General features: G+C 38.5%; 3 protein-coding genes across 9 annotated transcripts in view; 2 read left to right on the top strand and 1 right to left on the bottom strand.

Annotated features, from left to right (window-relative positions):
* LOC111867104 (meprin A subunit beta) overlaps positions 1–16,240 on the top strand; it is a 46,280-nt gene extending 30,040 nt beyond the window's left edge. Inside the window, exon 9 of the mRNA XM_033752547.1 lies at positions 14,569–16,240. Within this exon, the coding sequence (XP_033608438.1) occupies positions 14,569–14,775 (207 nt within the window). The 3' untranslated portion in view covers positions 14,776–16,240. The remainder of the gene's footprint in view (positions 1–14,568) is intronic.
* Positions 54–27,085, bottom strand: LOC111867105 (zinc finger protein 239). Of its 7 annotated transcripts, XM_023856617.2 has the most exons (7): positions 16,974–17,344; positions 16,824–16,875; positions 16,249–16,665; positions 11,705–11,923; positions 8,041–8,160; positions 5,308–5,475; positions 54–1,003 (listed from the first exon to the last, which is right to left on the bottom strand). In XM_023856617.2, exons 4-7 carry the CDS (start codon positions 11,819–11,821, stop codon positions 350–352), a joined length of 1,059 nt encoding a protein of 352 aa, XP_023712385.1. In that variant the 5' UTR covers positions 11,822–11,923; positions 16,249–16,665; positions 16,824–16,875; positions 16,974–17,344; the 3' UTR covers positions 54–349. The 7 variants fall into 7 exon arrangements, with proteins under 7 accessions (XP_023712385.1, XP_023712382.1, XP_023712390.1 ...); XM_023856614.2 differs by having other exon boundaries at positions 16,249–16,419; positions 16,516–17,344; XM_023856622.2 differs by lacking the exon at positions 16,249–16,665.
* A 291-nt stretch (positions 27,086–27,376) lies between these two features.
* LOC111867112 (orexin receptor type 1-like) overlaps positions 27,377–27,906 on the top strand; it is a 266,602-nt gene continuing 266,072 nt past the window's right edge. Inside the window, exon 1 of the mRNA XM_023856643.2 lies at positions 27,377–27,438. The gene's annotated coding sequence lies outside the window, so the exon portion shown is untranslated. The remainder of the gene's footprint in view (positions 27,439–27,906) is intronic.

The raw sequence follows: 27,906 nt of genomic DNA, 5'->3' as shown, positions 1-27,906 counted from the left end.
GATCTAACTTACAAACTTTGTGCTCATTTACTGACTTTTTAGTAAGCATTCAATTATGTTGTACCCTCTGAGGGCAGAATTCAGCTCTTCATATATTTGACCACTTATAACTAATTCGTACATCTCAGGAATACACACACTACTTACTACGCACTAATAGATTCCTCTGAAGTTGCTCACAATACTAAATAATATATTAACACACATCACAAGAATATGAACAGTCTTCATTTGGTATGTGTATGTCTTTCCACATCATTCTGTTCAAGTATCCCTTTTAATTTATATTACAAGCACACAAAACCCCCATATTCAAATAGCTGCCCTTGTGTTACATCACTACATGATTTCACACATCACAGGAATTAGGGCGCTCTCCATTATGCATGCGTTGATGTGTCTTCAGAGTACTCTGTATGCGAAATGATTTCTTACACACTTCACAGGTATATGGACGATCTGAACTATGTACACGCTGGTGTTTGTTTAGTGTACTTTGTTCAGTAAATGATTTATTACATATTTCGCATGAATAAGGACGCTCTCCACTATGTATGCGTTCATGTGTTTTCAAATTACAATGATACCTGAATGATTTGTTACAGATATCACACAAATATGGACGCTCCCCACTGTGGGTGCGTTTATGTGACTTCAACGTACCATGTACATTAAATGACTTATTACATATATCACACGAATACGGACGCTCACCACTATGTATACGCTGATGTTTCTTCATATTACTCTTGTCACTAAATGATTTATTACAAATATCACAAGAATACAGACGCTCGCCGGTATGGATCAACACATGTCTTTTGAGCTTACCCAAATCACTGAATGATCTTGTACAAACTTCACAGAAATATGGACGCTCTCCACTATGCACAAGGTGATGTCTCTTAAGTTTACTGAGATGACGGAATGACTTACTGCACACACCACAAAGGTATGGACTCCCCTCAGCACCTGTAGGGTGATGCTCAATCAAAGAGCTCTGCTAAAAGAAAAAGTAGAAGGAGAAGCATTACAATCAGTTAACAGGATGAAGTATGAGTTTGAAACTGATGCCAATTAAGGTACGTCAATAAATACATTCACAAAGATTTACATCCTCTCCTTAATCTCATTACACGGGTATATATTTTGTTTATGGTGCTGTACACACTGCAAGAAATAGGCCACATATTCTTGTACAACATGGTAATTTAGATGTGAATGACTTTATGCACAAGTTATTTGAAGAGTTATCTGAACATGAAAAGTTACAACCGTACTTTCAGCTAGATAATGCAATAACCACATAAAACTCAATGTGGTGGATTTTCCTCATTGAAAGGATAATGAGTAATAGAGTAAATTCACCATATGGACCAAACACATTAGCATGTGATTTTTAACTCAAGTGAAAAAAGAAATCTGAAAACAGCATCATATATGACAAGTGCAGGAACACAGTAAAAGCCACTATATTATTATGATACAACTTGTCATAGGCCATCCTAAGTCCAGTTAAAAGGTTAAGAGGAGGGCATCTCATAAAAAAAAAAAAAGGCTGTAATGACTGGCTCGAACTCAGGGTTTATCAGGATCTGGGTAGTGACTGCTTGTTAGCTGTAATGAAAGCACCTCCACTATGGGGATGAATAACTTCTATTAAAGCTCCTGCCCTTCCAGGTTGGGGGTTTTGTGATGAACTGGTAACTTCAAATGTAAAATGTAATTATACCCAATTCATACTATGTACATACAGGTAAAGGTAAAGCTGTCCCTGTGCTTAACTAATTAAGCACTATGCCATGAATGCATATGGGGGAGTGGATGTATAGATCTATATTTTCTTGACCTTGACACTAGTAGGACACAAAATAAGGGAAAGAATAAGAAACTGAAGAATAGAATTTGTGTTGGCTAAACTGAAGAGAACTTCAGTTTAGCCAACACTGAATGTTATTCTTCCAACTGTTTACATTTTGTAGTGGTCTTGTCACTGCATTAATGATTGTGCTCAGTGACAATCTGTGTGAAAGAATTGGAAAATGGGAGACTTGTCTGACTATGGAGGAGGACAGATCATTGGTGTGCATTTAGGTGGACCATCAGTAACAAAAACTGCAATAATGTTAGGTGTATTTAGAGCAACAGTTTTGGCATACACGAAATACAGGAAAACAACTGCAGCAAAGAGGAACAGTGGATGAAAATGAACACTGGTGGAAAGAGATATCATGCACTGAGAAGAATTTTTTCAAAAAATCACAGTACTACAGCACAAGTGATGGCAGATCTGAATATTCATCTTGAAGACACTGTTTCCACAAAAACTACTGGGTGTGAGATTCACGAATCCAACAACGATATGGCTGAAACTGCTAAACTTCTGATTCTCAATTGCTGGAGTCTGCAAGCGAATTATACCGACCGGGCCACTTCCGCTTGTCGGAGAAGTTAGTGCCAACTTTAGCGGATAGACGGTGTTCCGTGGTCAGCGCAATGAATCCCCATGGTCATGAATTTGTTTTCTAGACCAGAGTTGCTATTTCCTTGAAACAGCTCATCAATTATCGTCATGAGGCTGAGTGGACCCCATTCCAAACCCACCATTTCTCTGAAAATCTGGTAGCGCCGGGAAACGAACCTGAGACCTCAGGATCAGTAGCGAGGAACTCTGACCGCCAGAACACACAGAGGCAGTCGCTAAACTTCGATTACTGAAAGAACTGCTCAGATGTATAAACAATGGTGTCACAACCATAAAACATGGACATCACACAACTGGAAGCATGTGATATGGCCATAGGAGTCATCCTTCATGCTGTTCCCACATTAGGAAGAGTTTATGATTGAAGAACACCCAACGAAGCCTAAAATATGGAATGCAGGGTTCCAACAGTTAAAACACAAGGGAGGTTCTGTGATGGTTTGGGTAGCAACATCCTGGTGTTCTGTTGGCCCCACTTCATGTTCAAGTTACTGCAAGGAGTACGTGGCCAGGTTGGGTAATCAGGCACATCCCATGATTCAGATGTTATTTCTGGACAGCAATGCAGTTTTCCAAGACAACAATGCCCCCATTCACACAGCTGGAACTGTTCAGACATGGTTTGAAGAGCATGAAGGTGAATTTCAATATCTTTCCTGGTCAGCACAATCTCCAGATTTGAATATCACTGAACCACTCTAGTCAGTTTTGGAGATTATAGTGACGAACAGATTCCCAAATCCAACACCTCTAAACAAACTTGAACATGTTCTTCAAGAAGAATGGTAAGAAATTCCACTAGGGACTGTTCAAAAATTGTAAGAGCCCATTCCAAGGACTGCAGCTGCACTGAGGACAAAAGGTTGTCCAACACTACAGTAATAAAGAAATATGTAGAGTATTTGTACTGTTTTCATTATTTTGTCCAATCCCTGTATATTTTAGGAGATTCCTATGAGTGAAAGAGGCCTTTTGGACCTAATTTTGCACTGCTGATGACAATCTAGAGGGATGTCCAAGAAAAGTGTAAAAAAATCAATTAGTGTACAGAGAAACGTTTATTATACCGAAGAAGTGTTCTCACAGTTCAGCATCACAAACCTTGAAAGTTCTGTCTGTCACCTAGCAAGTTTCAATCAATGTGAGCAGAGCACCATTAATTAGTTGACACACATCAAAATGATATTTTATCTCGCAACATGTGTTCACAAGTGTAACTTTGGTCACTGTTGCAGTCGCACCTGTTACGTGATGTTGTAGAGTTCAAAGATCTGCAGTTTCCTCCTGGTAGATGATATGCCTCAAATAACCCCTGTGAGGAAAAGTCCAATAGTGTTAGGTCTTGTTATCTTAGAAGAAATTGCCTCTTTCAATCCACTTACTCAGAAAGTGTTCAGACAATGTTTCCAAAGCATGGGGCACTCCATCTTGCTACAAATGTGCATCACCAGGTAACTGTGGAGACCCGAATTACCAGCACTGATGGCAACAATTCAACAGATGGTAGATTCCAGTCTACAGCTTGCTGTGTTGAAAGCTGGAGCTTCAGCATCAAGCTACTACTCCATTAGGAAGTATTTCCCAAGAAAAACTGGAAATTAGAAGTGTCATAAATTTTAAATTGCCTGGACGTCCAATGGCATTCACTGAATATCAGAAGTGCACCAGACAAGCATATCTACATAGCAAGCAGACAGCTGCATCTTCCAAACTCCACAGTTCATGACACAGTACACGAATGATTCTTATGTGTAGAAATTGCAGTTGTGCCAGCACATCAAATCAGCTGACCGTGGCTGCGGTAAGAGACTATGTGGTACACTCAGCCATCTCAAGAAATTATAGAACATCAGAAGGACACATCAAGGGTTAATGTATGGTGTGACATGATGACATCATTGGACCTCTTCACTTCCAGGAAGCAACCGTGACAACCCATTCAATAGTTGGACATATTAGGGCACTACACTGTACTCAACTGCTTTGTGGTGCACGATGGAGCACACCCACATTATCCATCAGTTATGGAACAAAAGGCTTCCAAACAAGTGAACTGGAAGAAATGGTTTCTTAGCATGGCACTCAAGATCACCACACCTAACACCACTGAAATTCTTCCACTTGGGTTATGCGATAAGTATCGTCTATCAGGGAAAGCCTGCAGATCTTCAAAATCTGACATTAAATTACAGATGCAAACGCAACCTTGATTGTGAACATATGGTGCAAGATCAAGTATCATTCTGATGTGTCGAGCAACTGTTAAATGCTAACACTGAAAATTACTAGGTGATGAAAAGAACTTTCAAATTTTGTGCTGCTGAACTGCGAGGTCACTCCTTCTGCATAATAAATATTTTGCCATATATGAATTCTTCTTTCTTTTCAAATCCTTCTTGGACAACCTGTATATAATATGCTAATTTTCCCCCTTCATGTGTGATAGCAGGGAAGAAACAAAGTGTCTTCATGCATTGTACACGATGTCCAACCTGCACTCTATGCACCATTTACAGATGCTACATGATCATTTCGATTGGAGACAGGAACACAGTAATATGGAAGGAAAAACCTACATGTACACTCGACTGCCTGTGCCTCTTATTTTAGTAACAAAAGCAGCCTCCAAATATTTGCTGTAACATCAGGAAACTCAGTGCCACCTAGATGTCTAGGTCAGTGAGAAATAAGCTCTTCAAAATCTGTTCACAGAAGTGGTTTCGTGTATGCAGACACACAGGGATATGGAAATAATCAAGAAAATGTGCAAATCTGCATATCTGTGAAATATAAGTATCAATGAACACAGACACACAACTCACCTCACATCCAGGCTTTATTACATGTGGTGTTACTAGCAGAGGATCCACTTCTGCTTGCGCATCAGAGACGTCCTCACCCTTTGTATCAATGATTAGATTTCTATCATCAGATGTTAGGCATGTCTCACAACATGAACTAGGAACAACTTTCAGCATATCTGTGTAATTCTGTAAAACCACCATTCCCTCATCAATCAAGACTGTAGGCTCATGACATGAAAATAGGATACTACTTCATTAAGCCCAATTTACCCAGTGAACAGTTGTATAAATTTCCTTCACAACAAATGTCAAAATCATTACTTCAAAAAAAGAAGAAGAAAAAAAAAAAAGAACTGTGAAATTATATCGTTGTCTTTTAACACCCAAGTGCACATGATATGCTGACATATCATGCCATATTCACAATTCCACAACAGCAGAAGCATCAGAAATGTGTACATATACTTACTTATAGACAAACAAATAAACAAAACTGACTAACCCCATGGAGATGTGCTCTTCTTGAGAAGCTGTCAGTTTCTCAGCTACTCAAAAATTTCCCTACATTTTATAGAACCCAAAGGTTCATTACTGTGTTCACAAGAGCCCTCAATGCAAACATATGCAGTATGCATATCTGACCAATCTCAGAATAATGCTGCCAGTCAGCATTATGGTGTGGTCCAGCAAATGGGTCATGATGATGTATTCCGTGAACTGTAGCATGAAAATGAATGCAGGAACAATGTGACATTAAGTCATGGTAGGAATCCTCCTTCACACAATTGTACAGATAGGTTCTCCACAGAGCTACACAGGTCACACATACACTGCCCCCACTTGGCCACCCCAGACACCCATCAACACTACACCCCTCCTTCCTATCCCAGACTCCTTTTGTTCCTTTTGCTCTGTGTATCCCCTTCCACATGCACACAATTTCTCTTCCATCTTCTGCCCCCCCCCACATTCCCACATCTCAACTACCTTTCATTTTCATGGCCAAATATAGTTATCCTTGTCTTGTCTCCTATGGTTAACTTCCTTCTGTGAGTGAGCCAATTGGAGCTGATCAGCTGCCTTGTGGTTCTCTGCTGTTTACCTACACAAATTCAAGCTTTCAGTGGATGGACTGTTTTTCATGCTACCTGCTTCTTATTGCTTTCTTGTTTGGCATATTCTCTGACCCTGAATACAGAGGCAAAATTTTCCTCTGAAGCATCAGGATCAGGTAAATCTCAACGTTCTACACGACGTTACATGCCAGAAGACAGAACTCATGTTTACAATGAATGGATTATCATTCCAAAAATTACTAAGACTTCACCAGAAACCATACAACAAATGGTTTGTCTAGGAGAAAAATACTGGAAACATATTTTCACATATATAGGGTTTTGCATGACTACTAATAATGGGTTCTGGATTCGATGATTGGATTTACTGGCAATTCCTTTAGAGTTAAAATCAATTATAATTGATAACTGTCATAATTATGACAGTTCAAAACTGCCTATGACTTGTTCCATGGACCACAAGCGCCTTCTCTTCCACTGTGATGATGATAAACAATGAATCACTGCTCACACAGTGAACTCCCTTGAATGATGTATGTCTGATGAATCACCCCCTACGAATGAATTATTACTGTTTTATAACTTCCAGGCAGCCCTAATATAGGTAACCATTTCAAACAGTTCATCTGTTGTTCTCCTGTTGTCACAGAACATCCTTGTTAATATTCATTGCCACAGGAACCTATGTTTGGGACTGGCTACCTAGCAATGGATGTCCCACTGCTGACTGTGTTACATCAAGAAGCATATTTTTCAAGGCTACTTTTAGAAATAAGCATATAATTTGACAAGTTAGTTAACTTATGGAATTGTTTAAAATTTGTTAACAACTTTTGAACCATTTTAAGACACATTACATTAATAAACTGATTAATACTAAATAATAAAATTCCTAATATAATAGGATTGAATTATTTTCAGTTTTAGACAACAACAGTGTATCACTATGATTTTGCATATATTATTAGTTTACATTCTCCAAAAGGGAGAAAGAAAGAAAAGGATGACTTAACATAGAACAATCTCCCCACGTTGCCATCATGTCTAGGAAGGCATACGTGACTCCTGATGGCATTACAACACTGAGTCAGATATTTGGTAGAACAACAATATACAGTCTCATGATAATTTGAAGTAAGTTTTAAATTCATTCAATGGTTGCAGCCAGGGCATCTGACAGTTTCACAGCATTCTTCTGACCAGATAAATCCACAGTATTTGAATATGTGGGAGAATATGAAGTTAAAGATCAGTTTACTCACTGTTATATAATACAACTTTTTGGTTCCAATGATTATATGCATCAATAATCAAGTTGTAGGTACACAGGTCATAAAATATGCTCAATAGCAACATATGATAACACCATGCAAATGAAGAGAGTTAAATGCCTAAGCATACTGGCAACAACAAGCACCTACTGATGATTAGCAAATTAAGACAACAAATATATATAGAATGTCCAATATAGACTGTGCTCTTTTATCCTCTTCTGACTGGGCTGGACAACCACATGAGGACTCATGCATGAAATCTTGCTTGTTGCAACTGTTGCAGGATTTAAAATTATCCGCTGACATGAACTGTCACAACTGTGAACATTCTCTGAATTGGATATCATTAAGAGACAAACATTTTTATGAAAACCTCAAGAACATCTGAAAACATGGCTCACCTCGGGTTCGGACTTTTTTACAGAATATGAGGACGGTATATAATCCTTGCCACATTTTGTGTCACTGGAATCTTCTTCACTCGAAACATCATCTTGTTCAACTTTTATTAATATATTATCCTGTAAAATAATAAATAAAAGATAACTATGTTACAGCATACATTTCTTATGTTTCCAATACATACACAGTGTGTCCTGGTTCTGTTGGGACTGTGTTCATTAAAAATACAAGACGTGAGCTATTTTCAAAATTTCACTCTTTTTATTCAAAATGTCTCCTTCTGAATCCATATATAGCTGGAATCGACTGAAAAGTTTTCAAAAACAGTCACTGTACTCCTTTTGTGGAATCGCCTTTAAAACTGCGGTACATTCCCTTTGGATGTCCTGGATGGTGTCGTGACAGTTTCCTTTCATCGCCAACTTAACTTTTGGGAACAACCAGAAATCTGCTGGAGCCAAATCTGGCAAATACAGAGGATGATCAAGGACTGTGATCCCTTTTCTGGCCAGAAAATTGTGCATGATCTTCGATTTGAGGGGTGGGGCATCGTCGTGGAGGAGCGACCATGAACCTTGCTCTCGATATTCAGGTCGAATTTGAAGAATTCTCGCCCACAAACCATTGAGGACAGCGAGGTAATAATCAGAATTCACTGTTTGATCTTCTGGCAGAAATTCCTTGTGAATGATTCCTTTGGGATCGAAGAAAATGGTTAGCAGTGTCTATACTACACTCTTTTGCATGCGCACTTTCTTTGGTTTCGGCTTCTTTGGGCTCAACCATGCTGCACTCTGCCGCTTTGTGACAGGCTCATATTGAAATCAAAATGTCTCGTCACCAGTAACAATCGATTATGAAAATTCTGTTTCACCTTTTGCCGACCGTAACGTGTCTTTGCAGTCTACCACTCTGGTATGTTTTTCATTGCCCGACAGCGGTACAAACCGCGCACAGACCTTCCATTTACCAAAATCCTCGGTCAAATTGTTATGCACAGTACCTTTTGGTATTCCCAAAAGCTCCTCAATGAGTCTTGCAGAAACACATCTGTCTCATGTAAGGATTTCAGTCACTTTTTTCACATTTTCTTCAGTGAGACTTGTTCTTGGCTTTGATGTCCTCCCTGCCATCATGAAATACAGCATACCATCCAAAAATGTTCTAGCAACTCAAACAATCACTACCATACACACTTTTCATCAGTTTGTACGCGTCTCCGGCTGTTTTGCCTAACTTCAAACAAAATTTGATGCTGGCTATTTGTTCAACAGTCATTTTCCGACAAGTGTCAGAATAGTACTGTTACATTCAAGGTTAGAAAACAGGATGCAGCGATGCTTGTGCTTTGAAATTATAGACAGCCACAGTTGAAACTTCAAGAATCTTAAAGCCACACCTCGCCAACAGATTGCACTGCAGGGCAAAATTAAAAAAAAATTTGTCCTAACGGATCCTGGACACACCATGTATGCCAAACATGAGACAACACATTCACACCTCCAAAAAAAAACTCTGTGATTTCAGTCCACAAACGAACTATACCGACTGAGCGACCATCGCTTCTCGGCAAAGTTTAGTGCCAACTCTTGCTGATAGAGGGTGTCGCGTGGTAAGTGCAACGAATCCCGACGGCCGTTAATTTCGGTTTTCTAGACTGGAGCCGCTATTCCTTTGAAATAGCTCCTCAGTTATCATCATGAGGCCGTGTGGACCATGTTCCAGACCCAGTACTTCTCCAAAAAAAATCTGGTAGCACCGGGAATCAAACCTGGACCTCTAGCCAGGAACACTGACCACTAGACCACAGAGGTGGTCACATTCACACCTCCAAACATTCTAAAATCATAAATGCAAGTACCCATCCAGGAAAATAATGCTGGATGCCCAGGAACAAACATCAGATACTTTCAGACGAAAAGGGAATCTAGGGGGCCTGGAAACATGACAATGTCACGTGATGGAATGAAATTCGTGAATCTTATGTTACTGAAGTAAAAAATGTATAAGCACTTCCGTGTGGTAATGTACAGGTATGCAGAATGAGTATCAAGCTTCTAGGTTTAATATACAAGCACATAACAACTTCTTAAATATTTGTATTTGTAAAGTATAGGGTGGCATTTAACCGGCAGGCAATTATAAATTTTTCTATGGAAAATCACAGGTTAGGGAGATGATTTTTTTTTTGTACATGGGGGAACCATATCAGTTATGAGGGTACAGTTTGGTAGACTTAGGAAGTCATATATACTACTGATGCTGGAAGCAGCGTCATCAGCAGCAACTTGAAGCACAGAGCAAATGATACTCGAGATGGTTCAAGTTTGTATAGCAACAGGCGTGACCAGAGTCGTCTGAACGTGTTGCACTGTGATGTGGAAAGCAAATGGAAAAACTACCACTTTCCTGGATAGTCTCTTTTCAGAAGCAGATCGCATTAAGTGGAGAAACTATTTTGGAAGAGACTGTGGATCTGTCGTCTGACAGATTACTGACGAATGAATGAATATACTACTAAGGTCACTGGTGTGATATCGTTGTTTTGAATGTTCATGCCAACAAGGGGTAAATCATGATGCAAGTAACAGCTTCTGAGGAACTGAAACATATATTCACTAAATTCCTGAAGTACCAGGTGAAAATTTTGTTCACAGATTTCACTACCAAAGTGGGCAGAGAACATATTTTCAAACCAACAATTCACGATAGTTTACACAAAAACCGTGATGATAATAGAGTTATAGTACTAAATTTTCCACATCCAAACATCTGTCAAGAGCCACAATATTCCCTCGCCATAACATTCATAAAATTACTTCAAATACCTGATGGAAATACACATAATCAGCTCAACTATATCTTGACAGAGAGGACTTGGCATTCAAGTGTACTGCATGTCCATTCTTTCAGGGGAACAGACTGTGTACTTACCACTATCTGTTGGCGGCAAAGGTTAGGGAGAGACTGGCAGTATGCAATTGAGCACCGCAAAAATATGACATGGACAGATACAATCTCAAGAACCTAAATGAGGTAGAATGTAATGAACAACACTGGGATGAAATCTCCAAACAGGTTTGAAATTCTGTAACACCTGGATCATGATGTGGACTTCAAGAACAAGTTTATTTGAAAACAATTATTCCAGTTACATTACTTAGGGTACAATGATTTACCAGTTGATACATAAAAAAAAAATGGTTCAACCATGCTGAATAAATAGTAACATGGCTTTAAGATTAAAATGAGCTGGCCATGTGATAAGGACTGAGGAAAATGAAATGTAAAAGAGAGACCAAGGTACAAAATCTGATGAACAAAAAGGAGTAGGAAGACTAAAAGCGAGATGGATTGACAACGTGGAAAGTGATCTGTGAAAAGTGGAAGTTCAAGATTGGACGAAGACTGCTATGAATTGAAGAGGCTGGCCAAAAATTCTTGGAAAGGCCAGAGCTTAACTTCTGCTGTTGTGGCAGCGATGAAAACGACCACGATGATGATGATGATACACTTTTAATGTGTGTAACCATTCTTATGGAATTGAAGGCATAAAGATTGAAAACAAAAACATGCTTATTGCAAAATATACAGTACCTCTAGCTATAATAAGTTTCCTTAAGATTAGTGAATAAAATTCTCTTCTCTACACAAAACACTCACCATGCTTTCTTTCAGATTAGGGAACATGTCATCAACTGTCGGCATTACAATTTTTGGTACTCTTGCTGGAAGAGACTGATGATCCTTTTTTATGCTTAAAACTTGTTTATCACACATGATGGTTTGTGGATTATGCAATAAAGTGGCTTACAAGAAGCCTACTGAGATGGCTCTCCACAGAACCTATTATTGTACATTGGATGGAATATGTGCAAGGTCCTGAAACAAACAGAGCAATTAAAAGTGCTAATTAACATATTTTTAAGCAAACATATATTTGCATTTCTAAGATGCAATGGGCCATTTGCTATGTATACGGATATAATAAAACCTCAACTTGGTGACCCTCAGACTTCTTCAGTTATGGGATCAGTATATCAATATTTGGAAGCAGAAAGCACTCTGCTAACTGTGTTAATAAATAAGAAAGATCTGGGTCTAATGAAACATTTACAAACGAAAAATGATAAGAGACAAGAACCACAATTTGGGACCACAAAATGAAGCAAAAAATGGCAAATGGCTTGAGAAGTCTACATAATAATAGTAATGGATATATAACAATAAGATGTTTCAGAATTATGCAATTCCTGGAATTTGTCCAGTGTCTATTATTGTGAAAGACCATGTTTTTGAAACTGTATGTTTCCAACCCGAGGTGCAAGGGTCGGAAGGCACCTACTCACTTGGGTCCATTAGGAGTTAATCTCAATTCACTGGACCTCATTAATCCCGACTGTAATACACCCACAATGACAGAGGTGTTGTCTTGTGACAATTTAATGTCAAATTTCAGAAAAATGTCCAACTTCACAGATTTGATGGCTGAGCTGATGTGAGAAGAACATACAGCTTGACTTCTCATCCGACTGCAATCTGCTGTGCTAATCCCAGCAATGCGTGTGATAGGGGCTAGCTCTATCTATTGGACCCAACTGAGTAGGTTTTACCTGAGGATGGGGACACATTCCAGTCTCCAAAACGTTGTTTTTTAAAAAAATTGACTAGAAAATGGATAATGTCCAAAACTATAATACTTGTATTAGGAGACATGTCTGAAAACCAGAGCACATAACAGGAAAGAATCTGACTCGGCTATATTCCCCACAAACTGCAGCACAATACTTGTCACTATTCAGCTGATTCAACTAAGACACAACGCCAGGAGTAGAGTTCTTACCAAGAACACGATAGCTTCTTAGTTCATCATGGAAATTGTCTGTCAACTGTGGAGCTGCACTTTACTCCACAGGAAAATTATTTAATTAATTCCTGGTACTCATTTCTGTTAGAGGCTGAGTCGACCCCAGGGCCACAGTATGGCTGGAAGGATTAGGTCAATTGAAAAAAATCCAATGACCTCATCGAGGCTTGAACCCGCGACCTTGTAGCTTGTAGCTTAGCCCCTCAACCAACTACACTACCACGGGCCCCTGATATTGTTCAATTGTGTTATCTGAATTAACTACAGACCCTAAAATATTTATAATGAGAGATCTTTTCTACGTTTACGCCACTGCATCTTAAATCTTAGATTATTTGAGGTTTGTTAGAACAGTGCAGGAATCTAGTTTTTTGTTTGGCATTGGCAGTTTACATCTGGAACATCGTAGCTCTTCAACTGGAACATCTTGTCAGCTGTTCATCACAAGCTTCTGTGGAAAAGAACCTGCAGCCACTTTTATTTTTTCTAATGCTTTTAGGCTGTTCTCTCTTGAGATGTTCCCATAGTATTTCATGGTCAAATTTCTAAAAATGGCACTATTTTAAAATTGAAATAGTGTTGCCAAGAGTATTTTTTTAATTGCTAGTGGGGTGGGACTAAGCCCCTTGTACTGCAGCCATTTCTGGCCTATTGTACCAGCCCCAGATCATAGGTGAGGGTGATTGTGGAGCAATTGGTGGAATGAAGATTGGCAGGTGAAATGAACGTACTCAGAGAAAACCTGCCCCAGTGCCAATTTGTCCACCACAAATCCCACTTGACCAGACCTGGGATCGAATCTGGGCCACTGCGGTGGGAAGCCAGTGACTAACTGCTTGAGCTGCCAAAAGCAACATAATGGGCAATGAAAATCCACTACATCCTGTACAGCAAACACTTTCAAACTATGTAAGATTTGAGGCTTTCACGGCGGTGACTATGAAGAAAGCAGTCTTCTGGGATTTGGCACCGTGTATATGTGGTGTTAACCGACGTTTCGGAGGAACGTATCGCCCCCATCTTCAGTCTGCTTGACCGTGTCTCACGGTGTTGTCGCTTGCAGATTTACTTATACTTCTTCAACCCTGAAGATGGGGGCGATACGTTCCTCCGAAACGTCGGTTAACACCACATATACACGGTGCCAAATCCCAGAAGACTGCTTTCTTCACTTTCAAACTACTTCATTATTCTTAACCATTTCTAGCCATAACTGACTGTCTCCACCCTTTGTTTCCCACCCTTCTTGCAGAACATCACTGTGATTTCTCTTCTGCCAATTGGACTACAGTGCTGAAAGATTCTTTCATCTCTTTAATCGATGCAGCAACCATCAACATGTCACAGGTATACATTTGTGTCTTCCTGTTTGCACCTCTGAATTGCCTTTGGTTAGCCGCCTTTTCAACATACTGAACACAGAGCATTCCAAACATAATCCTTGATATTTATCAATATTGAAGCCATCTTCTAGGATCTGGCGCCATGTGGAAATTGTGTCCACTACCTGCTGGCTATTCCACCAGACGCTTCCCCCCCCTACTATTTCCCTATGTAGCCACACTCCTTCTCTCTTCCTTTTATACAGCTGTGTTTACTTGACTGGATGCCCAGGTTTGATCCCGGGGTAACTGTGATGTTTTTATGTCACATGTTACAGGTGGTAATGACACCATCCTTGGTGAGGTTAGCCAAACCACGGCTGTGTTTTGGTGGGGACGTATCATGGACCAGGGATGCATTGGGACAGTTTTGGCACACATCCTTGTGGTCCCGCCGGGCAACGACAGTCTTGGGAGTCTGGATCACTATGACCTACTGGGGCTGGCTGCTGAGTTCCCATAATGGGCAATGGCATTATGAGTGAGCATCCCATGCGGTGGCACAATGACTCTTGTGTGTCAGTATGGCATACCCAGGATGAATGCGGGAGAGCACTCCTATGGGGTAGCTTCTGCTATTTGAGTGGTCTCCCTAGAGTACCAATAAGGTGCCGCAAGCCTTAAGGGTCAACACTCTAAAACAGTTTGGCCAACCCATGTGGAGGGGTGGGAATGGGGGAACTTCTAGGCCACCCCCAGGGGCAACTCTCTTATGCAGGTTGTCCTGGTCACAACCTCATGACCAACTGGTGTCACACTCCCATTAATCATACTGTCTTCTGTCAATGGATAATTTTAATTCTCAATGTGAGCTTTTATTATTATTATTTAATTACATTCCATTAATCCATACAAGGTCAAATGATGTACAGGATACAGAAACTGTCATTATAAATATAAAACAAGAGTACAACAGTAAATCTCATATACATGTCATAGATCTTACAGTAGCCATCTGCAACAATTTTACATAGAATTAATAAAAATATGGTAATAAAAGTAAATTACAACTATTAACTAAACAATGTAAGGGTATACATTGGGAAGTTGTTTTGTAAAATTTATCAGTGCTATAAAATTCATGTTCAGTGAGATAGCTTCTCAATAAAGATTTGAACTGCTTAATTTCTTTAGATAACAATTGAACATCCAAAGGTAAGTGATATAAATCTTGCTTCCAGAGAACAGTATTTCTTTTTGTACTATTGATAAATTTGAAGAGGGCAAGTATAAATTATAATTATAGCAGGTATTAATATCATGAATATCTGTGTTAGATGTAAAGTAGTCTTTATTCTTAATAACGAAAAGAAGTAAGGAAAAAATATATTGAGACTGGAGTGGCAATATTTGTAATTTTTTTAATTTTAAAGATACTCATACTAAGGGGGACATTACCCCAAAAGATAAAGCCATACTTCAGTATCGAATGTACATAAGAGTAGTAAATCATCTTTATTGATTATTCTTACACAATTTCTGCATAAAATTCACCTTTCTTGGTCACTGCAAGATTAACACTTGGTCTGTGGAGACCATATTGTGCCTTGTGTTCAATGAATCTGAGTAAAAATATTCATACTACTTTCACTGTAGCAAATACACTACTATCATTTCAGAGCTACCTGCAAAAGTTTATAGACACTGTGGCAGAAGAGGCAGATGCATGTAGTTCAATGATACCCAGAAAGCTCCAGATGACTGTGCCATCTATACTGGGACAGCACTGTCAGTATGCAGAATTTTAAATTACAAGACTCATTTCTTTAAGCAGCAGCCATAATACTGATTTCCCTTTGCAGAAGAATATTTTATTACTTTAGCTGAATTTCCACAGAAAATTATACATGACACATGTGAATTAAAATGTGCAAAATACGCTGTACATTTTTCTAAGTCCCAAACTAGCAAAAATTAGTATTTCATTACAAAGCATGTTGTGCACACTTTGAGTTTACCTGATCTATGCTGCTTTTCCATTTTCGGTGACTGTCAATTTGGAGACCAAGGAATTTAGTGGTTTCAGTTTCCTGTACAGATTTTAAGTAACTTTCATTTTTATCCTTTAGAGTTCAGCATCCCGTACAAGTGTTATCCTCATGAAAAATGTCTCGACTACTTTAACAATTCTGTAAGAGAAATTCTTAAAATACTTCTATCCTGATTATGCAATCACGAGTTACTTCACAATTCCACTTTTGAACATTCACGATGGGACCACATACCTGCTACTAAAATCTTCTTGTATACAGTTTCAAGACGTAATATAGTACAACCTAACCTCTAAAACACTCTTGTTAGGGACACTGGGTTTCACTTCATGATTCTGGGCAAACACAACCATTCCACTTTATCTCATGACACTGGTTTATTCGCTATGGAGAAGAGAAATAAATTCTGGGTTATCTACATTGATCAAAAGATTCTCTCACCCTTAACAAAAACTGCTCTTTACACATGCGGCATGTTTATAAACAAAACACAATTTTCACTCAGTTGTAACTTTGTTACATAAACCATGAAATGACCCTACCATTAGCAAACTGTGAACTTCGCCATTCTGAACTGCAAAAGAACAGAGGTGCCTGAAAAAAAATCGTTGCACTTCGAATCATACACCACGTACGGATGGACTGTTACATAAAAACAGCAAACAACACGCTCCAATGTACATTACTCTTACCAAAACCACACATGATCACATAACAAAGAAATCACACGAAGACACCAAGACCACATACATTACCAACATACAGACTAAAAATTTAACGCTCATACGTTGGCTACGTAGCCTTACAATCGCTCATAAGGCTCATAATGTCCTACACCCTCTGAATAAGTACAGGGCACGAGGGCTATACAAGCCGTACATTAATCCCCAAGATTACCTGCTGTTAGAATTTAACAATTCCTTCCACGTTCTGATCCCACCCTACGCCGTATCATAGACATTATGAATCCATCAAATGCGGGAGCAATGTCTGATTTACTTAAAAAAAATTTGGAAACTACGGTACAAACATTTGTACTAAAAAGTAAACAAAGTAAAGGGATCCCTGTAACAGGCCGTGGAGGCCCATAGGGTTGTGAGATGTTGAGGTTCCCACATTTTCTAAGACAATCGGCTCATAGAGGGCGGCAAGGTTGTCAGCCCTACGCGCCGGCCGCCCTTTAACCCCAAGAACATTCCAAGAATCTTCCTGGTACTCATTTCTGTTAGAGGGCCATAGTGCGGCTGGAAGGTTTACGTCAACTGAAAAAAGTCCAATGACCTCATCGGGACTTGAACCCGCGACCTTCCGGCTTGTAGCATAGTGCCTCAACCAAATAGGCTACCATCAACCAAAAATTCCGTTAACATACACCTTATCACCGTAAACTACGTACTACGAGAAATCAGTAACGTTCTCCTTGTAATTAATCAATCGATGAAGACTTATGGAGGATTGGGGGCAAAATTCATGCATTATTAACTTCAGCACTGGATATAAGTCAAGGTATAGATCATGTATTATTAACTCTAGCACTACAGACCACTTACCTCCAACTAACGCAGAGGCCAAGAAAATGCGGATCTATACATCCACTCTCCCATACGCTTTCATGGCGTAGTGCTTAATTAGTTAAGCACAGGGACAACTTTACATTTACTACAGACAGTGGAGCCAGGATAGTGCAGTCGGTATAGCGACTGGCTACGGTCTGGACAACCGAGGGATCGGAGTTCAAGCCCCGGCAGGAGCAAGAATTTTCTTTTCTCCACCTCCTCCAGACCAGCTCTGTGGTCCACCCAACTTCCTATCCAACAGGTATTGGGGACTCTTTTGCTGGGGGTAAAGCGGCCAGGGCATGAAGCTGATGACTCACCTCCAGCTATTGCTGAGGTCAAGAAGATGTGGATCTACACATCCACTACCCATATGCCTTCATGACGTAGTTCTTAACTGGTTAATAACATGGACAACTTTTCCTTTACTACAGCCAGTGGTCAGTTCTGCGCTCCGCTCGTTCTACCAATGGGGAATGAGCCCCCTGTACTTATCGGACAGGCTCTGTATTATTGGCAAAGAAGCTTATTTATGAGTTAATGGCAGTTGATGTTGAAAATCTTCAATGAATATATCTTGATCACGATATCTGTATCCAGCCTTTTGTTCAACACTTAGTTAGTTATTTAGAGAGGGTGGGTTTCCCCATGCACCGCGACCAGTTTGATCTATTGTGCTTCCCTCTATGATATTCTACCAGTCTCTATACCCTACCGATAAATGGTGCGTACCATCAGTCCCGCCGAGCAAGCGAGTTTGGCCACTTGCTTAGCGGTATCTATAATGCTTCCCCCATCTATCAGAGGCCTTAGAGACTATTGTTGGGCGGGAAACGTCCTGGAATTTGGCTCAGTGATCCCCTTTGGGGATATGAGGTTCTTTTACGTGCCATAAAGTTACGACATGGGACACACAGCTTAAAGTCCTTCCCGGAGGACTTGTTCCCTGAATTTTTCCGCCCTAAAAAATTCGATAACCTCCGCCGGGTATTTGAACCTGCGTACCACGAGTCATGAGGTGGGAATGTTACCTCTAGACTACAGAGGCCGCTTTGTTCAACACTTGCAGGAAAGCAATATCTCCAGTCACTTCAAGTTATAAGTGATGTCTACAGTATACACCGTATTTACGCATGTATAGGCCGCAGCACAATTTTCAGACATAAATTATAGAAAAAATAATTTTCTTGGAATATTATTTCAGGAGTAGAACACCCTGTATTACTAATTATGAATATAATTTTTTTTAAATGAAGTGTGATTTCGAATATTTCGAATATAAGCCGCGCCCCAGTTTTCCTCTTGAATTTTTGGCAAAAAATGTGCGGCCTATACATGCGTAAATACAGTAAATAAAATCATAATACTATTATGGGAACAGTGAATCATCAATGCTGACTCTAGGAAGTACTGTCTGCTGGTATTGAAAGGGCAGCATTAAGAGTCTCCCCTCATCCACTATTCCTCCCTAAGCAAGTGGGATGCCACTAAAAGCTAAAAAAAGCGGCCAGATCAAGTATTTTCACTTTATCAGACTTCTGCGTTAATAGCACTGGCAAAGTGTGCATCATGTCAGAGTACACTGTTTCCTAATGCAGTGTTTGTGATTTTACAATATCACAACCATTAAGCACTTAACATCATGGTTAGGCCTTTTTAATAACCATAAATGAAGTTCCTTCTCTCTCTGCTGGCAACAGAAGAAATAAAAATTCTTAGAACATTTCAAAAATAATTAAATTTAGATGACTACATTAAATTCCTCATGATTTACTCAATGTCTTCAGCTTCCAAATCTAAGCTATCGCTGTCCTGTAAATGAAGTATTAACTGTCCTATCTTAGCTTCCTTGAGTCCATCCATCAAAAAGTACTCTTACATCGCCCACATCGAACCAATGCACAGACAGAACACATCAATCATATATCTGCATATCATGCAGATCACTGTGATACAAGTCATTTTCCATAACCTCAACACTATTGGGTAGGAAGCTGGGAAAAACTCTCACTCAACAAGAAACATTTTCTAAGTTCAGTTTTTTATAAATCTGTGACTGCACTGCAAAGGCTTTGGAAGAGAAAAGAGAATGTCTTTTGGGCAAAGTACAGATGGTGGGAGGTTTGTTTGCAAAGTATGGAAGTGTACTGTATCAGGAAGACACTTGTGAAATGTACACAAAGATATTTTCTGGCAAAATACTGCAATAAAATCTGAAAAATAAAAATCTCAGAGGAGTTGTTGCCTTCAATCCAGGCACTTCCAATAGATCACATTACAGCAGAGTCACATCTTACAAGGGGGTTTCATTCTAAAAATGCAGCATAAAACCCAAAATTGTGTACAGTCAGAATTAGGTAACGTAAGGTAAAGCTGTCCCTGTGGACACAACATGAACATGTATGGAGGAATGGATGTACAGACCAAGGTTTTCTTGACCTTGGCACTAGTTGGAGGTGAGTGGTCAGCTTCACGCCCCAGCCGCTTTACCGCTGGTACCCATTGGATAGGAGGCTGGGTGGACCTCAGTCAGTCTGGACAACTTTGAGAAGAGAAAATTCTTGACCCTACTGGGACTCGAACTCCAATCCCTTGGTTAGCCAGAATCACCCTTGAAAATCATTTAAATTGTCCATAAAGTACATGTACGTGTATATGTACACAACATACATAATAAAGAGTACATACACAAGTAATATGGACAATAATTATATTTTTCATTACATTAAAATAGTGGAGCGAGGCAAGAAGAATGAAGAATGAAAGAATAGAAAAGGAAAATAATAAAACTGGGGAGAGCCAGTGCTTGATACCGATTTAGGATATTCAGAGACAAGCTTGGGTGACGGGCAGCGAGTCACAGATAAATTGCCTGCATTATTAAAACTTTGTTTCCTGTTTCTTTCTACCATTCTACCATTAGACAAGTGCACATGTCCATCAACATTTAAAAAGCCTGCTGAATATTCAGTGTAATTACACAGTATTTACTTATAGATTTCAATTATTTCTGTCTTGAGTTTTAAGATTTATTTATATTACACTAGCAACACCAATTGCAAGTATGCTTCATATAAATAACAAAACATTATTCTGAACACTTTATACTAACTCTCAGATATATTTTTTATGTTATGTACAAAACTGTAATGATGGGTGAACTACCATTCTGTGACCCAGTTTTATCTTTGTAGGATCTGAGGGTATGAAGTATTCTGTCATCTGGGATATAACACCATATGGTCCACTGAAAGTCAACCAGCCTTCCAGAGGAACATGTCACCTACTTTGTCGTGGCTGAAGAATGAGCCAAACAAAAAACCAGCAAGAAGCCTTTGCCCGGTACCTGTTCCATTTTCTTACTTGGCTTATTCTTCGAACCTGACGATGGAGGGGGCAAGTTCCTCTGTAACACCAGTTGACTTTCAAAGAATTACATGGTGTTATATCTCAGAAGAGAGAACTCTTCAATTTTAGCTTTGTTCACTATATAAGCATCCATTCAAAGAAATAAACATACCACTGTGAGAACCTCAAATCCAACAAAAAATGAACAACAAAACTTTCATTGAAATAAAACATAAAATAGCATTCATGGGGATCAAAAATGGGCAACTCTGTTGCAAAGCAAGTATGTAGCTAAATATTACACATCCGCAGTCAAGCAGTATGCTGCATAAAAATTATATTATACTGCCAAAGGTCTCCATTTAAGCATCAGTGTCAGTGAGGCAGCATTTTCCTGGGTCCTGCATAAATGTTATTTCAACTTCCAGATGGACATATTATCATGCTTGCGATATGTAAGCAAAACAGGAGACTGTAACCGTTCATTCTGACTGGAGGACTGTTGTGTGTAAATTAAATTTTGTATTAAGTTAAGATTACAAACAGAGAGATCCAGCAGATAGCCAGCTCTTACATGCGGAAGGGACATAGTTCAAGTTTTGCTATGTGGACAGGAAGTAACATCTGGTAATTTCCTAAAATTCTGGCAGTTTCAGCAAAGTCGGAAAGGCTTTGAGAAAATGAGAGCTGACAGCTTGGGACAGCGATAACTTAGAAGTGGGACAGCCGGAGCCTCACACCCTGATCGTAATGCATCAAGGGGCTGTCAACCTTGGCGTCAGGTCAGCATCTGCCAGAATCACATAGCAGAGCAACATGATTGGGAATTCAAAATTTAGGGAACCTCCTAGTTTGAAAACTTAACCAATGGCAGAAGTGGAGGAGTGGATTTCTCTTGGAGTCTGGGGTTCGTGGACCTCAGGATTCAGAGAGAGGGCATTCCACCTCGAGGAGTCTTGACACAACTTTCGGCAAAGTCGGACACAAAATTTACAACTACAGCCCTTCCTTAAAGTAGTATAAGTAAAGTCCAAATTAAATGTATTAATAAATTCAGTTGTATTCAGAAAGCTGGAAGGGATTAAAGGACTACTAAGTGCAACGGTCTAAAGAGGTGTGTAATTGTAGTGAAGGGTTCTTCCTGCCCTGTCCGAGCCAGACCCGTATAAGACCCGGGATAGGAACTCAGCTCTACAAATTACTAAACAGAACCCAAAGAAGTGATAGGTGAGAGAGTGGCGACCAACGTAAAGGGCCCAAAGAAGTGAGTGGTGAGAAGACATCACCTAAAAAGATTAATTTCACACTGGATCTTCTGACGAGCTGTCATTGCGTGTAGTGGTCGTGGTCATGGTCATGGTCATGGTAGTCTCACCATAAGAAACAGAGAACGGGAATATTCTTAATCACATTAAGACATTACGATCTGGGCTCCTTCATTACCTTGCCACATAACAACTAAAATGAAAACAAGAAGAAAATGGGTAGAGAAACTGTACATTTACTTTTTACAGGTAGAATATTTGCTCTATACAATGATCGTTGCTCTGTTATGAACTTACAATACAGATTTCTTTCAGAGTGAAATGTAGTTTATAAACAGTCCATCATATGACCAAAGATGGGAACACAAATTAGAATGAAAGCTACGAAGAGTAGCAAAAATAATTTTTTGAAGCAACAAGACCCATCATTGGGAATCAGAATAAAAGCATGTCATCATCATGGTTAAGAGTAATGACAGAGCACAGTCGGAATAGCAAATGACTATGGGCTAGACGACCAAGAGGTTGGAGTTCGAGTCATGGTAGGGTCAAGAATTTTCTCTTCTGCATGTCATCCAGACCAGCTCTGGGGGCCACCCAGCCTCCTATCCAATGGGTAACAGGGGTAAAGCGGCAGGGGCGTGAAGCTGACCACTCACCTCCAGCTGGTGCTGAGGTCAAGAAAATGTGGATCTATACATCCATTTCCCCATATGCCTTCATGGTGTAGTGCTTAATTAGTTAAGCACAGGAGACAACTTCACCTTACCTTTACCTTATGACACCATCATAGTTCCCCATAAAGGGCAGAAAATCAAAGATGGCTATTTAGTACTGATAAACAATCACAACCAATAAAAGGTTTATGAAAACTAAACTTACCACAAATACAAAGAAATTAAAGTTAATAATTCAGAAACTTTTAAATATGAGAATCTGACATCTGTAGGTTAAATCTGCTGTACAACATCAATTAAATACTGTAATTCTAAACTCTGTACATTTATAAGCCTATGCGGCAACCAATTCTGGACTTGACTATGGACGATGAACTGGGAGGGACATGACACAAAAAGCCTTGAATCATTTTAATGTACCATATTAGGATTAATCCTAAGTCATGACGAGTAAATCAGATATCTGGTACCAAGGTAAAATTCACATAAAGTACACCTTCAGTGCAAGCTTTACGTATCTTGGATACTCTCAACATTTCATGATACTCTTATCCAAGTCGTTATGTGTATATCTCAGCTTTAATTAACCCTAATGAAAGTCCTACACACACAGAATACTCATACACAAGAGATTAACAACACTAGCAATGAAAAGATTGGCATACTTGTCTAACTCTAAGCTTTTACACATCTTAAATTCTAGCTACCATAATTAATGAGACAGAGACAAAATATTCCAATAAAATTATGTAACACATTGTTGGAAAGAATTCATATGGAGGGTAATGAGTTGAGGCAAAACCTAAATTAAGTCAAGAATTATTTAAATATACGATTATATTCTTTACCAGATCCAATTACATGACCAGAAATTTGATGCATAATGTGCTGTAAAGGATGCAAGAATTATATTCCCATGTTCTTTACAATGTGTCAACTCAGGATGGTATACAAAATATATTCTGGAGTGTTCCTTAAAGAAGTTTAACTGAACAGGATGAATGGAGTGAAAAAATTTTTGAGAACAATAATGCAAAGAATAGCCAGTGGAGTACTAAGTTACAGTAGCTATGTTATACACAATTTTGTATGATTTTACCTCAAGTAAGAAAAAGGTATGACAACATCAGATGATACAAACTCAGGGGAAATAAAGTAAATGGCAATTCTGTGCCAGTTTTCTTGAGCCCTGCACTCCTTGCCTCTTGCTGTGCAAAGCATTTCAGCATAATAATGAAGGTATCCACTAAACACTAACCCACAGATCCTTCATTAGACAAATTATTACACCTGTATATTCTACATGTTTTTCTTCTGACAGTAGAACAGAAAAGCTGACCAGCACAGTGTGCTAGCAGCCAGCACACCCATCCCTTTATCTTTATCCCTTTATCATTCAAACTTTTATTGGACAAATTCAAAAAACCCTAGATAATAAACAATTTGCTTTTGGTATATTTTTAGATCTGTCGAAAGCTTTTGACGTTATTAATCATAACTTGCTGCTTGCAAAGCTGGAGTTGTATGGACTGAGAGGAATAGCTCACGCGTGGATGAGATCGTATCTCACCGACAGAACCCAGTTTGTTGAAATTCACCATATGGATCAAAAGACCTTTAAGATAAAGACACTTACCTCATCTCTTAAGGCTATTAAACATGGTGTACCTCAGGGTTCTGTTTTAGGACCCCTTTTATTTTTATTATTCATAAATGATCTGCCCCGAATCATACAAAATGCAGAGGTAGTATTATTTGTGGATGATACTAATATATTAATTACTGGAAATGACATGTTATCATTAAATGAAAAAATTCAAAATGTAAAGAATCAATTAGAAAAATGGTTTTATGAAAATCATTTAATAATAAACACTGAAAAGTCTAAGGTAATTTTTTTTCGGGGAAGTAGATCTACTCCAATTATTAGATCCATTTTTTCTTTAAATAATAAGGAGGTAGTTTGTTCATCAGATGTAAAATTTCTGGGTATTTGTATTACTGAGGATTTAAGTTGGGCAACCCACACCCAATATGTTTGTAAAAAACTTAGCAAGACTCTTTATTTGATTAAATCTTTACGGGACTCTGTGAGCCAATCTGTATTAAGAAATGTGTATCTTGCAAAGTTTGAGTCCGTGTTGAAATACGGTATTATTTTTTGGGGTGGGGTGAAAAAGGACTCTGAAACTCTATTTAAACTACAGAAAAAATGTTTAAGGGTGGTTAAAGGTGTAAGAAATAGAGTCTCCTGTAGAAATTTGTTTCGAGAATTTAAGATTCTAACAGTTACTTCCTTATATATATTTGAGATTTTATGTTTTGTAATAAAAAATAGGATATATACTACCCAGTATTCTGACGTACATGGCTATAATACTATTCATAAACACAATCTGTATGTTCAATTTTGCAATACTGAGCGCTGCAAAAGAGGGGTGATTGGTATGGGAACCAAAATATTTAATGGCCTACCGACTGAACTAAAAAGTGTAAATAATTTTAATGTTTTTAAAAAGAAGCTGAAAAATTATTTGTTGTGTAACGTCTTTTATTCTCTTCAGGAATTTTTTAACAACTGTTGATATGGACTGCTTGCTGACAAATAAATCTGTTTTAGATAAATTATTTATATGTACAGGAATATGTTTTAAATAGTCTGTTTGTATGTTGTAAACAATCTGTATATATGTTTTAAATATTTTCTCTAATCTTAGGTATTTATTATTTATTATTCTATATTCATGTACTTTGAATGTTATGCTTGATGTAATGTTGTTGTTATCTGACATATCCAATTGTAATTTCTACAGCTATGGATGAAATAAATGAATTGAATTGAATTGAATCTCCTTGGGAGGCAGCATATCTTATATTGTCACAGTATAATGCAACCTTTGTATGTGATGTATTTAGCTCCCCTCTTATTTGTGTGTGGTGGCACTGTAGGAGTACAATTAAAACACACTATCTGATGGAATACATACTCTATCAAACCTGGGTCTTAGAATCATGTAATGAATGACTGTTATTTGTATTGTCAGTTAAAGAGTTTACTTTATCACTTCAGTTGGAGGCATGAATCTATGAGTATTCTTATGAAAAAGTATGAGGATTCAGTCTGTTTTTTACCCCTATTTGCAATTCCATTCAAAAACAATATAATACTTTTGACATCACTGATTTAAATGTACAATTATGTTATGGAGAAGGATGGAGATTCAGTCTGTATTTTACCCGTTTACAATTTCATTCAAATACAATATTTCACTTGTGACACCTTTCACGTAACTCGTTATAAATGCAGGATTTATAAAACTGTAGACAACCTGAAGGTGGAAATGACGTGGACTTGAAATTTAAAAAGTGTGTATGCTTGGATGAAAGTGACTAACTTATACGCAATAATATAATTTTGCTGGCATGTTCAGCAGTATCTGCAAAACGTGACATTGTAGTTCACAGTAACATGGTAACACAGGGTCTTGAAGGCGCTCGAATCAGCTGCGAACATCCTTCTTACTACATACATACCTGAAACATGAGATAAATTTCATTTACTGGCACTTGCTTCCAAGATCTTCCAATAGGCGTCTGCTGGAATTGTATGAATTGTTTGCATGTAGACTGGTATCGCTTACTATACCTTCAATAATGCATAATCAGAAAAAGATTTAAAATTTCCAAAACATTGTCACTACTCCTGAAAATTCTGTCGGTCACACCTTTTCTAGCACATTTCTAGATTTGCTGATTCACGTGAACTGCAAAAAGTCTTTAAGAACAGCTTCGTATTTCTTTGCTTCAGTTTATCATACAGGAAAATGCGAACAATAATTACTATATTACGATCACTGGGAAAAAATGTGCATTACAATGATCACATTCGTCTATTTGAGAAAATGAAATAGGTACCAACTGCCAACCATTCGAAACAGTACCTGCCATTCACGAACTTCACGAACACGTAACAAGCCAGAGCAATCTTTGACAAACACAGTGCAACCACCCACCACACTTGTATCCCCTCACGTTCACAGTTACGACGTCACATTCTATACGACGATTTCGGTTTCGAAGGGTTTTATACTACACTAATTATGGATCGCAACGACAAACAAATTGATATCCAGGGGCATGGGGTAGAAACTGTCATAGAAGGGGAAACACGGTAACTACCATAATTACTGCCTCTGTGTTGAGGCAGATACGGCAGATACTACATACAGATCTCGACCAATCAGAGAGCCTAGGAAACCAATATGAATTCCCGCCATTATAAGGTTATGGTGTTTCATTATATGCAAATTGGTAAGTATGAATTTTGATTTGATGTGGTTGCGAAACGGAAATAGACATTTACGAACGAATTTATAACTTCAGGTTAAACATATTATTTGTGTATATGAATGTTATGCTTACTAGCACAAATGAAATTAGAAATATATAGAATTCTTTCAATCCCAAAATTTTTTAGGTAATCCCTAATCGGGAAAGTGAGCATAGTAATAGGAGGAAAAGAAGACCGCCTACCAGAAATGAGGATTTTTATGGGAATAACATAAAATAAGTCTCTTCAATACGCGTAATTATACTAAACTCTCTCTAATTCTTGTTCATGAAAATATCAGAGGTCTTCGTGGCAACGTTGATGAATTGAAGTGTTCAATTTTTTGTAAATTTTTTAGAAGAGTCAGCAGGTGAAACACAGCTATTAGTGCTGTTGCAATCATATAATATATTTCATACAGTACAGTTCCAAACTAGAATAACTGAGAC

Source organism: Cryptotermes secundus, unplaced genomic scaffold (genome assembly GCF_002891405.2).
Source record: "Cryptotermes secundus unplaced genomic scaffold, Csec_1.0 scaffold291, whole genome shotgun sequence".
NCBI classification, from domain to species: domain Eukaryota; kingdom Metazoa; phylum Arthropoda; class Insecta; order Blattodea; family Kalotermitidae; genus Cryptotermes; species Cryptotermes secundus.
This window is presented reverse-complemented; position numbering and strand designations above follow the sequence as displayed.